Genomic DNA, 18051 nt, shown 5'->3' with positions numbered 1-18051 from the left:
CATCATAAGACTTACAGATGATCAATACGTTGGTATCGTGTTTGTGAAGTGTGTACATTACACGCTCGCTACGATATGAAATTCACATTAAACGTGTAAACACAATTAACTCGAGAGACTTCCGCTATATAGGCTACGTTATAGAAAACTATAAACTACCGACTAACGTCAGAAGATCCAGTTCTCGGAAAAAGATGGTGCGAAAGTTAGAGATCAATCAGACATAATCCTGAGCACTGCAAAATTTAGAATTTATCCGTACGCGTGTTTTTGAATTAGGCTCATTTGGTTACCACCTTGTGTTTGGAAAGTACATAAATCCCCGATCCATACGTCTCTCTTTTTTTTTTTCGTATTAAATTTTTACGGCCGTGTCAAGTTTGTATCTCAGAGTCGTAGAAAAAATAAGCATCTGTTTTAATTTTAGATATTAGTGGTCCATTGTTTCTTTGTAAACCTTTTCTTCGAGTTTCTGGAAAGGTTCGCTCGCGCTACATTTACAGGTGCATCGGTTCCTATAGTTGGTGTGCACACACTAAATTTAAATAAGAGCGATATATGTGTAACATTTTTAAGCATTCTGACAATGTGTATGTGTGTTTATGTGTGTGTGTGCGTGATGCACTTTCGCCATTACACATATAAAACGAGATGTAGCAACACACTTTTTATTCCGTTATTGGCGAGATGTTTGCTTGTATGATAAACGAGAACAGTAAGGATATCCTTCCTCGACATGAAAAGGCATGGTACACTTTCAAATCATTATCACATTCGCGTAGATAGCAGAAGAGTAACTAATATGTAACAATTATCCATTTTATTTGCACATATTTGTAATCCGTTAAAGATTTGTAAATTAATTCAAATATCGAATGAACAATTTGGTCACTTTGCCGATATCAAAGAAAACTAATCATAGTCTTGAGAAAACTGTTTCTGCTAAAACAAGCTGGGATCCCCCTCCCCCGACAGTAATTTGTCACAAATTTAACAAAGAGAAAAAATCGCGTCGCAAGAGGTGCGCAAGGTGTGATGCAAGGCGTTTCATGTCTCGTGATACTTTACGTTTCAGGATATCTGTGATGAGCTGCATTCAACTCATTATCCTCCAATTGGGTAGAACGTCAGCGATCAGCGTAGAAAAGTATGTTGTTACATTGTAAACTATAGTCTCGCCGGCGGCCAAAATGGCCCCGAACGAACCGTAGGTGCCATAATCTATTATGCTGTGGTTACATGCGGACAATACCGCCAGGTCCTTCCCTGGGCCTTTGCCGTCATTGTCCGACACGAAACTGATTCTGTGGCGCTTGCTGCGCAAGTTATATTTACACCAGGCGATATTATCGCTTGTCACTACGAAGACCACATTGCTATACTTGCCGGCGAAGTAATCCATCGCCGATAGGTAGTAGCTTATGGGCGCGGGCCGCGTCTTCAACTTTTGCCACAGGTAATCTACGTAATCGGTCCTGCGCACGTGTACGCTGACGTAGGTCGGCGCCGACAGATTGAATTTCTCCGCGACTCGTCTCAGCACCTTCTCCGCGTAGATCCTCAGGCACGGCTTGAACGTGAACTCTCGTCGTATGTCATCCAACCAGACCAGTATGAGAGACCAGTAAGCCGCATGCCTGGAAATGTTACGATACTTTATTGAAGTGCATACAAATCACGAGATTCACCCACACGTTCCGTTTCATCTCAACATAATCATAATCTGTTCCAGTTATCGTAATGTAAAGATGTAAAAAAAAATAAAAAAAAAAAAAAGAAAACGAGCTGCCGCTTAGCCGCGAGATAAAATCTCGCGTTGATGAGATTGGTGGGTCTTAACCTGGGTATTATGATGTTTTGCTCCGTGCTGTTCCACTGGCCCAACGAATTCACCACCTGGCCGACGTCCAACGTGCACCTGCCGATGTAGCTGAGCGGCGGGATGCTGAGGTTGTCGAAGTATTCCTCCAAGGTCTTGAGGATGCAACGCGGCATGAACGGCTCCAGACCGGTGCGCCTCGCGGTAGCCCACACCGAAGCATACTCCCAGATCTGGTTGCCCAGCCTACCGCCTTGCACCGCCGACACGATGCCGTACTTGGGGCAAGGGTTGCGCCACTCCGGCGGTATCCGGACGTTCTTCAGGGTGGTGCGACAGAGTGCCTGCTCGTACGCGGAGATCTTCGTGTGGCGGGCCGGCGGGTTCGACGTGTACATGGGAAACAGGAAGACGTGGATGCCGAATACCACTATCAGCGCGAGGACTATCGCGCTCGCAAGCACATGCTGTTGAGCGTGACTCATTCTCCAAGTTTTGCGATCACGCGAGCTCTCTCGAGAGCGACGGGGTGCTCCCGTTTTTTTTTCCTTTCTCTCCCGTTCTTGCCCTCTCTCTCTCTCTCTCTCTCTTGCTTTCTCTACGTGCTTGCTCTCTACTCTCTCTCTTTACTCTACTTGCTCTGCCTCTCGCCTTTCTGCCTCTACTGGTCGGCCGTTCGCTCTCTCACGCACGCTAGTCCGGCATTTCGTATCTACAGGTGTGCCATGTCCTTTGCTTTTCGACGCACATCTTGGCAACGATAATGCGATTAATGAGCGACAAGCGTGTGAATGTCGTGGGAGCATGCATATCGCGTGTTCGCGTAGACTTCGCAACGGGGGTGATTCAAGCGGTAGCCCGTCGCGGATGTTGAGGCGCGTGTCGTTTACGAGTGTAGCATGGCGTTTATTGTATGTGTGTGTGTGTGTGTGTGTTTCTGGAAGTAGTTGTGTAGGACGACCGGAGACAACTGTCTCTGCGCGAGGTAATTAAAAAGAAAAAGGACATGGCCGACACACCGTCACTGTGCAAAGCTCAAGTAAAATCGCATGCAGGGAAAGCGAAAGTCAGCGGCAAACCTAAGTTAACAACGTCAGCCACGTAACACATGAGGAATCGAAAAAGTGAGCGTGTATTACGAAGGTCGATAACGGAGCAATTTCGTTGAGCGCGACTTTCAACACCGCGAGATTTATTGCGTTTTTGCGATAAAATTGGCGTAAAGTTCGTTATCGTGTACTTCAGGATTATGCACGAACGGCGGCGCACGAACCGGTAATTTTTCTCCTTCAACAAGTTGCAGCTATAGACCGAGCGGTGTTAATAGGAACGTAATTAACACGTGGGGAACGGCGCACAGGGGAAGACTATGAGGGGTGTGAAACCCCCCCCCCTCTTATTCCGATATTCGTTCGGCGGAGCATCCTCATTCTTCCGCGATCGAGCGGCAGTGTTGAAAAGTTTTGAAAAATGATACGCGCTTTGACATATTCATCATAAACTTTTCATCAATGTAGGAACTTCGACGTTGTAATTCGATAGAATATTGTGAAACGAGACGCGATACACGTACAATTTGATGAAATATATAATTGTAATTGCGGAATTGAAAAAAATTCTTTTTAAACAATTTTATCACATTTGTAGAAATATTCGTGTTAAAACACGAGATTCCTCGTGAGATTTCGCGAAAAGGTTCTCCGTCATTTTCCGACAAGCAGCAAATCGCACGCACTGCAATCTTCTTTCCTGTTTCTCTCTGACGGGTAAGCTCTCTCTTGACTCGTCGGAGACGCATATATGTATTTATGTGCTCGTTCGAAGCTATTGCGTCGCAGGGATGAAATTACGTACGCGGCATACAGCTTGAATCATTATTGTCAACGTAATTGTCAACGTATGCAATTGTCACTATTAATTCCCAAAAAAATAATTCCCATTCAAATTTTGCAAGAAAGTGTACTCTGTTCTGTAGAATCGTTACAACCGATAACGTTATATCAAATTATTATTGCGTCGTGGACACTTGATGCAACATAATTCCATGTAGGCTCCGCTTAAACAAATTCACTGCCATTGTTTACTTGTCGCACTTGAAGGTTAGACCGTTAAAATTAACGCAAAAGTAAGAAATTAGGACACGATCTGACCACGCGAAACGCTTTCAGATCCTTCTAGAAAGCTCTATCCACCCTCTAGCCTCTTTGGCGCACGAACTCGTCTCGGAAATCGAGCTCAACGAATTTGTCCCTCGACACCCTGCGGAACGTATCGGAAAAGAGGAAAAGTCATACTCACCCGTCCCGACGAACTTTTCACGATTAGCGACGCACAGGCCGAGCCTCGCAACTGGCCCCGGGGATGGCTCATTCATGTTTGCCCGGCGTGACACCCTCGGACGCTTGTTGCACCCTGGCTGTCGTCGCCGTCGCTGTCGCTGTCGCCCTCCGTCGTGGCAGACGTCGTCGACGCAGCACTTTTCGTCCGCGGCGAACTTCACGCGACGCTACGTTCGCGTCGTTCCGTCGCTGCCGTCGCCATCGACGTTGTGAGAGCTGTCCTCCTCTACGCGTTCTCAGGATGAACGTCAGGATGTCCACAGGGTGCTCGCTGTTCGACCCGGACGAAGGTTTGAGCCGCTATCCTTTCTCGGGAGATGTTCGTCGAAGAGAGAGAGAGAGAGAGAGAGAGAGAGCGTGACGTCACCGACCGTCGTTACTCCCTGCCCCGGATGCGTTCACGTATAGATTTTTAATTTGCACTGACGCCGACTGGACCGGCGCGTTCGACCGTACTTCTCGTCACCCTCCGTTGGTAAGCTTTCAGATATCGAAATCGAGGCAGGATCTTTGGAAACGTTAATTTTATAGGAAGCGAAAACTGTAGGAGTGGTAAGCCAGCGAAATGTAAGTATCGTGACGATATTTTCGAACGCGAACGCGAACGCTGTTGCTTTCCCGTTCGCATCGTCTACATTTTCTGTACCTTTGCTCTCAGAGCATAGATGTCGTGACTTCACTCGTTTCGATCATACTTTCTGCATGAAAACGAGCTCGGTATATATCCAGGTTTTAAATCAACAACAAAGAAAGAAGGAGGGAAACGTGTCAGTTTTATACTTAATCAAAACGATTAGGCGATTGTGAAACGAAAGTAGAAAGGACAAAGTGTAGAGAAAGTGTAGCACTCATCGTGCAGCACTATGTTCAAATTATTGTAACGTTTCTGCTAGCAACTGCCGGTATTCCCAGTGAGCATGTCCCCGGTTTTTAATGCTGATGTTGAAGATTGTTATTCAAGAGCAAAGTATAGGTCAGTTCTATATTTCGTAAGACAAATTTTGTAACAAAAAATATTTTCGGCTACATGTTGATACCGTTCGCGCAGCCAATACCAGGCCTCTGACGTAACGCTCGCTGATTGGCCGGCGGTAATTCCGCCATATTGGTAATAGCCGAGACGCTACGGCTACGGTTCTCCTTCGTTGGCTGCGCTCGCAGCGTTTGAACGCTGTATTTGATCTCGAATATTCGTTAATATTTCAATCGTCTGAAATTGCTTGTAACAAGACATGTTTGCGCAGATCGTACGACTTCCTGCGAGAAAGGTATTTAGTGCCTCGATTATGCGAGATATGACTAGATGTAGCAATTTATTGTAATATTAATTCGATACTGTTATTCGTGCATAGGTTCGAATTTACCAAAATGGCGTTCACAATAGGAATAGGAATGCAACAGCTAGTCAACGGTATCGGCATATAAGTAAGTAATATTTTAGCGTATCTTTCGGAAATCTCGTCGATTGTTTCGAGCGAGTCGACAGGCAATCTCGTACGTGTCATGATACGAGTAAAGAAAGAATATAATCTCAGAATATTTTGCCCTTTCCCTCTCCCTCTTCCCCTCTTCTTCTCCTTTTCCCAAAGCTGCTTGCTCTCGCAACGTTTGAACGTCGGTGTCTCGAATATTTATTAATATTTCGATCATATTCGAAATTTTGCAACCAAGTAATTTTGGTGTAGATGGTACGAATTTTCGTGCTCGAGAGATATTTAGAAGTTAATGTTTAGATCATATGAGATGATGATTAGATGTAACAATTTATTGTAATATTAATTTGGCATTGTTATATATGCGTAGGTGCCGAGGTTACATAAAATGGCGTCCATGAGCACGATCGAACGGGAAATCTAGTACCGATGAGCAAGCGAGTAATATTTCAGCGTATCTCTCGGAAATTTCGTCGAGCCGTTTATTCTCGGTGAGTCGTCGCATAATAATAATTATGCGCGTGATTACATAAAACATATAGCCTTGGAGTATTTCGTGCGCCCGTTACGCTCGCAACATTTGAATGTTGATATATGTACATTATAAATTTATATTAATATTTCAATCGTTTAAAATCGCTCGCAATTAAGTAATGTTTCTATAGATCGTCGACTCCTTGTGGAAAAGAAGATCTAGTGATTAGTGTTTTGATTACATGAAACATGATTAAATGTAACAATTATTGTAATATTAATTCAACATTGTTGCTTGTATGTAGGTGAAGTTGTACGAAATGGTTTCCATGAATTAACCGGAAATTCAGCTCTTGGTCAGCGACATCGGTGGGTAAGCGAGTAATATTTCAACGAGTGAGTAATATTTCAACATATCTCTTTGAAATTTCGTCGAATCGGTTGCCTCTGACGAGTCGTCTCACCTCACATAATAGAATAGAATAGAATAATCATGCGCAGGATAATAAAATTAAACAATGAATATAATCTTGGAATATCTTTTCTTCTCTTCTTTTCATTTCTCTTCGAGCTTTACAATTTTGAGGTGACCGATTTGATCGTAATTTCGAAGTTAAGTGCTGCATGACCTCCTTCGTCGATTCTCATTTTATCTTGATCGCGGGAAGACGCAGCGGGTCGCCTTTTGTGCTGCAAGCACGTTTCTTCGCACGCTTGCTATCTTGAAAACTCTTTCGCGAAGTAGGCCGCGATACTTCGATATGACGTTGTCGTACTCGCCAAATTATAATGGCATATTTCTCTTCACTATCGGTGTCTTTCTTCGCTACATCTTCCCATTCAATTCTCGTCATTGCTCTATCTCTCGACCGATATACAGGCAGCTTTATCCTTGTATATAGTCTTTTCTATTGGCTTCGGCAATACGGCCCTTTTGAAAACGTTCACTATGTCGATATACATCAATAAGTCGGACACGTGGCTAAGTATTAAAAGAATTTCTTAGCACATATTTGCAAATATGAAAAAATCTTTCTAGTTCGCCTTTAAAATCGAACTCTAATTATCCTTGTCACAATGTGATTAAATTCAAATTTAAATTATTTCGTTTTCGGAACGTATTAATTATATTAATTCCAAACACTTTCATTATTACTGTTAATATTTTTATAAAATATATGCTAGTCTGGCGAGAGTTTATATAAATGAGAGTTTGTATAAAATATAAATTATTACGTCACTTTTATAATGAAATAACATTTTTATTGTTGAAATGAGATGATGATTTTAGGAAGAAAACATAATATTACAAAATGGTATTTATATCAATATTTATGAAAGCAAGATCTCAGTGAGAATATCGAAGTCGTATAATAGTATTCGTTGACTACATGGACGATTTGCGAGGTCATGCATGTACTAAATAAAATAAAAACAAGAATTGTCGTTTTTTCATCGTTTCGGTGTGACTGGGGACCGTCTGGTTAGCGCGTAATTTCACCCGACTCTATTCCTGGCACATGAAAACTTACTTCCACAAACAGCACGCTTGCTCATACGATATTTTCTAATGAAATGTGTGTTTTTCTAATAATTAATATTATTTTCTGAAAGAATATACTCATCAATTTCTGCTTGTTATATAATTTATTTGATTTTTACTATATGAATAATAGATTTCTCAATTCTTATGTTACACGCATATGTTTACATGTGACAACGGCAATTTTTTCATACACGTATTTTGATATGAGACGCGTAATGACATTTCTCAGTGCTAAAATCTTTGATTTTAATGAAAAATTTATAATTTCGACTTTTGTCAATTTTTTATTATTAATTCACAAAGTTATTATCTGATATTGACGACATATTTTCTCTAATTCGTAAAACCGCGCTCTCTCTCTTACGTTTTTTGTCACTTCGCATAATAGTTTGGCGATATCGAAGCATCGGTTCCTTTCTTTTGTGCCTGTCAACTGCATTGGCCGGGGTGAGTTTCCGATTCTCGCGAAATCCTTTCGACCACGAAATAAGACGGGCAGAATGAGACGCGGCGGGAAATTTCTCGGACAAGTTTTATGTATCGAAGTCGCCGCGGATACACATCCCGAGGGGTACTCCTCCGTGTGTTTGCCTGTGCAGGGACGGATGCTAACCTCCTCGAGGCTTAAAATTAACAATCGCGACGGACACACGAGAGCCCACTCGCTTGTACGACTAAAAATCGAAGAGTTTAATCGCTCTTCTCTTAATTGCTGCACAGGTGAGCTCCTTCGCGTCGAACGAGGGAGCTTCGACAGGCGACATCGAAGATCGGTAGTCGTCGTCGTCGTCGTCGTCGTCGTCGTTAGATTTATTTACGAAGGTGCAATCACGATAATTGGTTCGCAAAGTCCGTCCTCGCGTATCCGCGACGTCGCGCAGATTCAGCTCACCAAAATTATACCGGTCTCAATCCTCGCGTACTCGTTAGCCTCTACGCAAATCCGCCCCTGTATGCTTGCGCAGGTGCAAGCACACTGCGACATGCATACGTATGGCCGCGGCGCCTTGTATGCACCACGTATCGCTTCGTGGGGGAAAGAGGAGAGAAGATAGCGATTGAAATCGCGCACGGTGCGGCGGGTCCATGCTATTGACAGGCCGTCTTTTATAGGTATGTGCATCGCAATTCTTCCGCAATTTCGCCGTGCCCGTGGAGCTCCTTTTTCCGCAGCTCGACGGCAATCCGGCATTCGATATCGCGCTACCATCGCCCCTTTATTTCACCGTGGCCCTTTCATTCTCCTTCTTTCCCACTCGGTTTAACGCCGAGCCCTCGTCGCGCTCGTGCCCCCCGACGCGACGCGTCTTCGACGCGTCATTCGAGTCGCACGGCGCAACGGCGCTGATATTTTTAATGTTAACGCGAAATTCCGTCGTTAGATATTCCATTCGTGTTCGGCGAAATTACGCTTTTACGTTCTCCGCATTTTTAATGACGAGGAGGGAGCTTTCAGGAGGTGTTGCACGCGCTGCAAATTTTTACGTTATGCGCACACTGCGTGTGCCGTTTGAAAAAAAAGTTATTTAGCGGCGAGATCACACGTGACAGCGTAGACAAACGATAGGCAGAGATATCCGAGTTCTAGCCGAGCTATATATATGTAGTAATAAAATTTCACGGAGATCAATAGCTAAAGGCGATCGATTGCTTTCGACAGTGTTCAATTTGCCCTCTGATTTGGCACGCTTGTGAGACGGCTGACAGCGATATTTTTGTCCGTTCTCCAAATCTATCCAGCGAGCGTCATCCAACTCAGATCGCTCGCAAACCCGGTGTTCCTGGTTAGTCGTAGTTTACATGACGTCTCGTCGGAGTGCAGACTCGCGTCGGGGAGTTTGTGCGAAAATTGCATTTCGGTTGTTGAGAATCGAGGCGAACGAAATTTGATCTCGAACGGCACGGACTAGGGGTGCGCATGATGCGCAGGACAGAGTGCACTTTGTGCGTTGCACGCGAGATGTGATATGATTTAGCGAACGATTTTACACGAGATACTTTCGTCCCTTTAAATTTATCTCACTCGGTCATTCCTCTCCCTCCTCCACCATATTGATTCTCCGTCCACATCTATATTTTAGAGCGTACGTAACGGACGTTCGCTACGTCCGGAGGTAGAGACGAAGGAACGTACACAAAAACACACACACACGTACACATACATTAAGATAAAAAAAAAAGACGCGAAATTTTGTCTGAAGATTATCGTTATACGGGATGTTTTGAAGTCAATCTCTCCTTATCTCTCCTTATGATCGGTAACCCCTTATTAAGATTAAGATCGCGGATTTGAAGCATCCCGTGTGTATTTGGGAAAACCGATATCCGTCTACGAATATCTGTATACTAGAGGCAAAGTATCGATCTTTTGTACGATATAGCTCACCTCATTATTTAGTAGAATATTCGGCTTCGAGATATCTTTGATAACGTTAGAGATCTCTGGAAGTTAACAGTAGTGGAGTAGTAATAAATCTTTTTTTCCTCTCTCCTCTCTCTCTCTCTCTCTCTCTCTCTCTCTCTCTCTTTCTCCCTTTCTTCCCCTTCTGTTTATCACTCTCGCGGTGATTGGCATTATCTTTTTTTCAACGCAATCAGATTTCATCAGGTTTCATCGAGCATAATCGAATCTCACCTTTACACTTATGTTACTGTTACACGCTGATGCATATGCACACACTTAATTACATGCTCGCAAGCGCTGTGGCCTATAAGTAATTCAGTTATCCGATGCTGCGCGATGGGTAACAATGGCGTTGCAAATTAAAAGTCATTAAAAAAGTATTAAATATCTTGCTTCTATTCGAGGCGACGGGATTTGTATAACGTGAAAAGTGTTAATGGCGACTTGGAGAAAATGGAAACGCAATATAGACAGACGCAACAAAATTCAATGTGCGTTTGGTGAAAGCGCACTTTCATTTAGCAGAAGAGAGTAAGTTTGCACTTGAAGAGTGTATATTATTTTTATTAATTTTATCTTATTTTTCGTGTCTTTCTCTTTTTCAATTTTTTTCTGTTTCAATTTTTTTTCCTCGCTCTTCATACTTTCTGTATTATTCTCGAAAAAAATGTTTTTTATTAATATTTTTATTTCCTCTTGTTTACTGGATCTTGTTTTAGTATTTTTTTCAACAAATTGCATATCGCGAGCATTTAAATTTGTTTTCCGTGTATCGTTGTCGACACACACATACACACACACACACACACACCACACATCTCTACACATTTGAAGTAAATTTCTCATCATTCCCAGTCGATACGAACCGTTCAACCTCATCTAAGAGCCACTAATAGCCATCGTGAGATCTATGATGGGACTGTAATGGGCGCAACTGCAAACTGTAAACCGTTAATACCTTTCGATGTACGATTCCGCGGGTTTTCCATGATCGGCTCTCTCGCTTTGGCCGAAAGTTTCAATCGCCGAAAGTCGGCGTCTGCAACGAGCAAACGATATTGAGTCCGTTCTCCCTTTCTCTCGTTTCGCGCGGCTCGTCTCGCGTACTCTCTATATTTAGCGGGCTTCAGTTTACTAACCAAATTGCAGTGGGTGGCGACAACGCGCGGATACCGTGTATTCCAGTCGAGCCACCGAGATTTGGTAGGACTCGTCGTCGTCGGGGAGACAGAAAGAGGTGGTTACGCGATGCCAGGTTGATGCTGGGGTAGCCGTGAGCGAGTCGAGAGGGAAAGCCGGGGATGTAGATAGCGATTGAGAAAGGGGAACGCTACGAGGGAAAGCGTCAGAGCCGGCGAGATAGAGAGAGAAACGTCCTGATGGAGTGTGGCGGAGGTGGGGCGGGTCTGCCGGGCGAGGACGAAGGGAGGCATCCTGCGGAAATTCGATGCTAATGAAGGAAATTGCGTAGATGCCAAACCAGTATTTCCCTTATCTCTCTCCCTCACTCCGTCTCTCTCTCTCTCCCCCTCTCCCCCTGCCTGTCTCTTGCCTTGCTCTCGGAGAAAGGTAACACCCGGCTGCGAAGAGGCCGTAACGAATTTCTCCCCCGCTTTCCGTTCGCGAGGTATACCTCTGAGTTCACTAATTTCCACCTTTTCCTCTTGAACTTCGATAAACAGCCGGCAGGGTTACCTGCCGCGTGTTAATCGCGTTGAATCGTCACGCGAGCAGTTGTTCTGATTTTTACGCGAGACCTTCGCCCGGATGAATCTAATAGAGTGAATTACTGAGGTCAGTCGCGATAGAGATAGTTGAAATACGTGTGATACCGACGCTGAGTCTCGCGACGTCTTGCATTCTGTCCTTTGCCGATTTTTCGTGTTGAAGAGAGCTTTTCAGGAAGGCTCGGGTATCTTATCTGAGAGCCAAGCACCTCGTACGGTGCCGTAGGATCCTTATTCGTGAGTCGCTCCTTATCACCGCGCGTAGTTCGCTCGTGGATGAGTTTATGCGTACCTACGCATTATCTCCATCTCGCCAGACGCGTCATCCTTATTGAAGGGAAACGCGCGACCCCCAAGGGTGGAGATGCTTTTTCGATGGAGGTAAAGCGAGTCACGAGAAACCGCCAAGCTCCGATCGAGCGTAATTATCGCGTAATTCGCAAGGTGATGAAGTTCGATGTGTATAAGTGGAAGACGCGTTCGTCGTCGTTATCATTACACCGTGAATAACCGCGAGCTCAATCTAATCTGCAGCAAGTGTAACTTTGCTTCGTAGATATTACAACGCTCGTCAACGTCGAGGCAGGTTCTAATCACTCAGACGTCGCGGTATCTGTATGAATTGACTAATTAATTAGCGGGGGACGCGAAAGATTTTACACCGGCTTTTTTCTCGCCCCTCCCTCTCTTTCTTCCTTTCTCTCTCTCTCTCTCTCTCTCTCTCTCTCTCTCTCTCTCTCTCTTTCTCTTTGTCTTTCTCGTCTCTCGTCGAGGCCGCTGCGTCGGCCTTAATTGTGATTTAACTCGCGCGTGTAATTGCGCCGGAGACCACTGTAATTCCCACGAGTTCCGAAACAACGGGGATCATCGTCCGTGACCGCTCCGGCGCCGGCTCTTATATTCCGTACCGCGGCCATAATTTCCTACGATGATACTTCTCACCGGGCGGAAACACTCGGAAATGAAAGTGTCCGTGTCGGGGATATTTAAGGCTGCGGGCGCGTTGTGCGCGAGCTTTTAACTTTCTCGCGTCTGTTGTGCGCGAAGTACGCGAGTGCTTTCGAAGATCTCGTCTGTCGGCGCAGCTGCGAAAGAGGACTTTCTCGCGTAGTTGTAATGCTGGGTGTGCTTGCGCTCGGCGAGTGTATGGAGAACTTCCACGCAGCTGTGGTTTATCGAAAAACGAAAGAGCACGTTGATGCAATTGGGAGGGAGGTCCCGTTTGAACTATCGTTTCGGGAACGTTAAAGATTTTTTTATAACGCGATCGCGTGAGAGTTTTAATTAAGTATATTTATTTGTCGCTACAGTCGCTACAGTTTTGTTCGTAATGAAACTTTTCTTACGACATGTTTGTGAGCGTTTGTGAAGAATATCAAATCAAGTTGGATTTACTGGTTGTTAAGTTTCTTGTGAAACTTATGTAGATTCGAATCATCGCAAAATCGCACATTAGTAAAGATATTCATAATGACTGAGAAAATGGATTTTTTCATTAACCGACGTCGTTATCGCTCATTTTTATACCGTTTGGACTACATTGAGGCGCGGAAGTCACCTAATTACGTTAACGAATCGGCAAATACGTCGAACTAACTGGAATAATTTTTTCGTGGCGGAGAAAGAATTCGTTTAGACTTGTTGACATTTTTACAATACGTAATAAAATCGTTTAAATATCGCTTGCCGCAATAAAAATAAAGACGTGTCTTTTGAGTATTTCTTTAACGTCTTTCGGAGACGTATAATTTCTGTACGACGAAAATAGAACGTCGCTCTGTTTCTGTTAAGATCTCCGTAATCCAGCTGCTGTGCATTGTAAAACCGGCATCTAACATCTCCGTAAAGAATGCATGCGAGTGATGATAAAGAGGCTTTCTCGTAAATAGAATCCTGGCTTTTATTTTGCTAACAGAGTCGGGAGTCTGTGACGAGTCGATGCCATTGACAAACGTAAATCGCTAATAACTTTGAAAACAATAAATAATTCGATGACGATTCGCAGTAATCTTGGTGAAAATTAAACTCGAGCCGCACTTACAACAAATCACTCACGTAACCTTATATAGTAATTTTAATAGTTGTTATATAACATGAAAGTTAATTGATATCGCATGGACATTATATTAATGACATATTAATTATTCGTTACCTCAGTTCGAAGTTTTTCCTACGATAATCTGGATATCGCGGCGAAAACGTGATAGCCAGTAATATTACGATGAAAATAATATTACCTTATGAACGTGCACGTCACGTCACCGCCACGAAGTTGTTTACAAAGATAGCAAAAGCGATACAAACAACGTAATTGCCGGAACGAGGACTTTGTGTATTAGCTTTAGTAAGTATCGCATCGGAAAATCAACAGTGCACTAATTAAACAAGCGAGACAATGAAATTTAATTAATGAATATACTATGCGACGGGGGCAATTAGCAAACACGCGCGCGCAAATATTCGCGCGGCTATCTTGACATTCGGGCGGTTTTCGCGGGGTGCGAGCATAAAATGGCGTCTCGTTGCCAATTTGGCTGCGTTGTAAAAAAAGATTGGCCGATCGCGCTTATACACATATATATATATATATATCGCGCGGGAGGGAGCGGATTTTGAAATATCTCGCGCGTCCCGGCGTACGTGGCGAAAGGGGGAGGAATCTATAGGCGGAAGCTGAAGCGTTCGACTACCGATCTTCTCCCCTTCCGATACTCGATATTTCTCATTTTGGACGCCACTCGGCTATTTGCATCTTTATGGAACATTTTAGCCTGCAGCTCGCACTCTCGCTCGCTCGCGTGCTCGCGTGCACGCGTGCTATTACTTTTTTGGCGGTTGTTACTCGCGAGATTAGATGACGCGAATAAAGCGCGCTCTGCGCTCTGCACAGAGCGAGGGACAGAAGCCACCGAAGCGAAAGGTGTGAAAAGAAATATTAAAGAAGTGCAACTTCTTTATCGGTGTGCGGTGTCTCGCGGTCGCGGAGAATGTTTAAGGCGCATTCGACGTGCGAGAGAGATTTAAACGCCCAGCGCTTTCGGGATGCCTCCGGTGCAGGAGAATGTAATTTTCTAGCCGCGATATTCCATTTTTATCTGTATCGCTCTCGGGCGAAATTTAAAAATGGCGCGTATAAAATGGCGAAGGACATAACTCTAGTGAAATTGACAGGCACAGACGAAATTAAGCGTTCAATCGCTCTCTAGGTTACAACAATAAATAACAACACTGATAGACGGACTTCTCGCGACGCTGCCCATTCTATCTCCCCCTTCAGCCTCAGCCCCCGCGCCATCTCATCCAAATTTGCGGTCGATTGCGGTTACGGAGACGCGATTGATATCGTTTTCTCGCGAGCTGCCGCTGCTCTCGCGAATCGGAAAATTACGGCACGTAGCTTAGCGATTCACCGCGCGCGCGACACGCCGTCACACACGGTCGAAGCGTGTTGTAAAACTATCGACAGGTGGAGCCGGGTCACACAGTTGGCATCTGTCTATTGATTGATGAAGCGAACGAGGATATCGTTTGTCTCTATATACACGCTGCGCCTACCATTCACGCCGCTGCATTCCGCTCGTGCAGCCCGGAGTATTTGATTTTTTAACGCCAGTTCGGAGCGCGCACACGTTTGCTCGTTGTTACCTGCTGCCTGCCGTGCCGAAAAGCAATGCGTTCTAATTTACGCGGAGTTGCAGCAAAAACCAGCGTTGTGTCGTTATGTATTTTTCACAGGTTTCCGTTTTCGTTTCCACCCGTTTCATAGGTACCGGGCGAGTCCGGGATGAGTCCCTACGTAGGACGTTAACCTTCCTCGACTCGCGTGATTTCCTAATGCACAAAGACTCGTGCTCGGTGGCGGTTGGGAGGCCAATTTCGTAAATAATGGGAACGGAATATGTTGTGAGTTTGTTTCCGGCATAAACTTTGGTTTCCGTGTTTGGAAGTGCTCGCGCACGACTCTACGTTCACGGTGTGAGAAAAGCGTCAATTTTGCGTCTCGTCGACCCGACAGATCGACACGCGAGTCGAGGAAGATTAATAATAACGAGATTTGATCATTTACGTCGCATTCACGTCTCGACGTGAATTAGACATCGAAGCCAGCCTGTGCTCTTTATAGCTGATATTGAATTTGTCGAACGTCGCTGTTCGAGTCATTAACCGCGCGGTACGCGAAGAGACTTGCAGGGATTTGCGCATCATGCCGCCAGATTGATTTTTTTCCGCCAGGGTCGCGCTGATAGGGCTCTTTCGAATTGTAAAAGTATTGTAAAAATATAGTATATATCGTGTTTTATTAACGGCTTGGCGCATCAGAAGGCGCACCGACAAGAGCAATCGATGAAACTCGCGCGAAATGTGCCGGCCGAGAGTTTATCCTCCCCCACTCATCCATCTATCTACCCACCCACCCACCTAGCCAGTAACGCGTATTTCGTCGGCAAGAGTATTTTTTTATCCTATTTATTTCATTTTACATTGATTAACGGATGCGGGAGCACGGGCGCGGAAATCCCGTTAGGGATTTAAAAAATTCTCCATTCTCTCGTACCTGCTATTCTATCTCTTCATCAATTCCAATCTCATCTCTCTGATTCCGTTTTTCTCTTCATCTCGACCTTTACACACGCAACAATATTTGATATACGTGCACTCGCTGTACGTGCGTGCGTACACGCTTGTTGTACATTAATGTATTGTACAATAGTATTTGTCACATACATACATACGTATGTGGCATAATCTCGGGATTTGCGAATTTTATCAGAGTGGACCTAGGTGGAAAATTTATCGAGTAATCGTATCAATTGTTTTAGTCGCATTTATTACGCATGGCTATCTTTTTATATCGCAGAGGAAGAACGACGGAACGAGAGAGAAGGAGAGAAATTTTAATAACCGAGAAGTTGACTGAAGCGCGACGGTGGGAGCCGCGAACAATTACAAAATAACCGTGGAATTTTACTCCGATACTTAAAGCGGCCAGAAATGTCTCTGTCGTCGCATTTATTACTCCGCAGGTATCTTGTATACTAATTTAGAAGTGATTTGCTGCACAAGATGCACAAGTTGATGTTCTTAATCGACGCCGACTTAATCGACAATTTCGCGGAACGACTCAGGGCGTCGTTCCGCATCGGCCGATAAAGGAGTTCGCGAATTAATTAATTGAAACCTGGGTCCTCAAATTTGATTATCACCTTGACGAGTAGCGACGAAGGCTCCCTTATGGAGGACCTACGGCTTTGATCATCATTGTCTTTGCGCGCCGCGGAAAGATAAACAGAATCTTACCCAATTTATACGGGACGCTTTCTCCGGGCTCGATTTCATCGCGCCTGCTTTTCGCCCCGGCTTTATCTAGAGCGTCGTGAAAGTTTTCGAGTGAGGGTAAGGGGCGGGAAAGGGAGTCGACAGGGGGGAGAGGTGGTGAGGGCGAGATTCTTGAAAAGTCCGCACCACGGTATCGTACATGAGGAACGTCTCGCTTGTAAAGTTTAAGCGGCCTTGAGCGCGCATCGTCTTTGAACTCGGCCGGAGTCTTCCTCCGCTCCGATCACAGAGGAGAGAAGCCGATGCTTCGACGAGTATCTTCCCCAGGGGGAGTGCCTGTAACGTCTAATAGATTTTCGCAGTCGTCGACAAAGTAACCGACGACGGCCAGTCGCACGGCGAGTCGACTTCCATCTACGACGAATTCGACAAAAAGGATTTCCCGCGGTCGTTTGCATCCTCTCGCACGTCCGCCATCACGCCAAACATCTTCCGCATAATCCGCTTAAGTCGCTAAGGAAAAAACGCGGACGCGCACGACGTGGGACTTTGTAGCTGCGACTAAAGCACACGTTTGTGCCGCGCAATGAGGAAGACGAATTTCGCCAAACAGCTCCGTTATGTTTGATTAGCTCTCGCCCGCCGTTAATCACATTATTCTCCCAGCATATTTGTTCGTAGCGCTCGGGTTTTGTTACGTTCGGGGAGATCGACTAATCGCTTGAGAAGGCGGTCTTAGGCGGTAGCTTATTATAATCCACCTTTGTAACGATGTTAGTTTATTAAAATCGTGCGCCGCTAAACACCGGATCAAACATGGACAAGCCTCCTTCTTCCTCCGAAAGTTGTCTAAAGTTTATATGGTTTGTTTGAGATAGAAGGGTGGCGGCTACGTATTTCCACGTAAGATAAACATAATGGCGTTTTTTGATGGGAGCTATGGAGCTATGGTTCTCTTTGTGGAGTATTTTATTGAGTGGAAAACTCGGATGAGAGACTCGGATGATTTTCGAGCGATAAGACGAGCGGTCG

At 44.7% G+C, this 18051-nt stretch overlaps 1 protein-coding gene and 1 long non-coding RNA gene across 2 annotated transcripts; one reads left to right on the top strand and one right to left on the bottom strand.

Moving 5' to 3' along the window:
• Window positions 1-302: 302 nt before the first annotated feature.
• On the bottom strand, window positions 303-4623 carry LOC105188950 (galactoside 2-alpha-L-fucosyltransferase 3). The gene is made up of 3 exons (XM_011150689.3): window positions 4118-4623; window positions 1841-2569; window positions 303-1637 (listed from the first exon to the last, which is right to left on the bottom strand). Exons 2-3 carry the CDS (start codon window positions 2302-2304, stop codon window positions 1097-1099), a joined length of 1005 nt encoding a protein of 334 aa, XP_011148991.1. The 5' UTR covers window positions 2305-2569; window positions 4118-4623; the 3' UTR covers window positions 303-1096.
• A 902-nt stretch (window positions 4624-5525) lies between these two features.
• On the top strand, window positions 5526-6459 carry LOC112588458 (uncharacterized). The gene is made up of 3 exons (XR_003112859.1): window positions 5526-5583; window positions 5962-6082; window positions 6371-6459. It is a non-coding gene; the product is annotated as an uncharacterized LOC112588458 (long non-coding RNA).
• Window positions 6460-18051: the final 11592 nt, after the last annotated feature.

The sequence above is a fragment of the Harpegnathos saltator genome, unplaced genomic scaffold, assembly GCF_003227715.2.
Source record: "Harpegnathos saltator strain DR-91 unplaced genomic scaffold, Hsal_v8.6 scaffold224, whole genome shotgun sequence".
Classification (NCBI taxonomy): Eukaryota; Metazoa; Arthropoda; class Insecta; order Hymenoptera; family Formicidae; genus Harpegnathos; species Harpegnathos saltator.
Note: the sequence above shows the minus strand (reverse complement) of the source record. Positions and strands in the feature narration are given on the sequence as shown.

Coding starts and splice junctions, on each gene's coding strand:
- LOC105188950 (XM_011150689.3), bottom strand. CDS start 2,304: ATGAGTCACGCTCAACAGCATGTGCTTGCGAGCGCGATAGTCCTCGCG. Junction 1,638..1,840: donor CAAAACATCATAATACCCAG/GTTAAGACCCAC, acceptor TAACATTTCCAG/GCATGCGGCTTACTGGTCTC.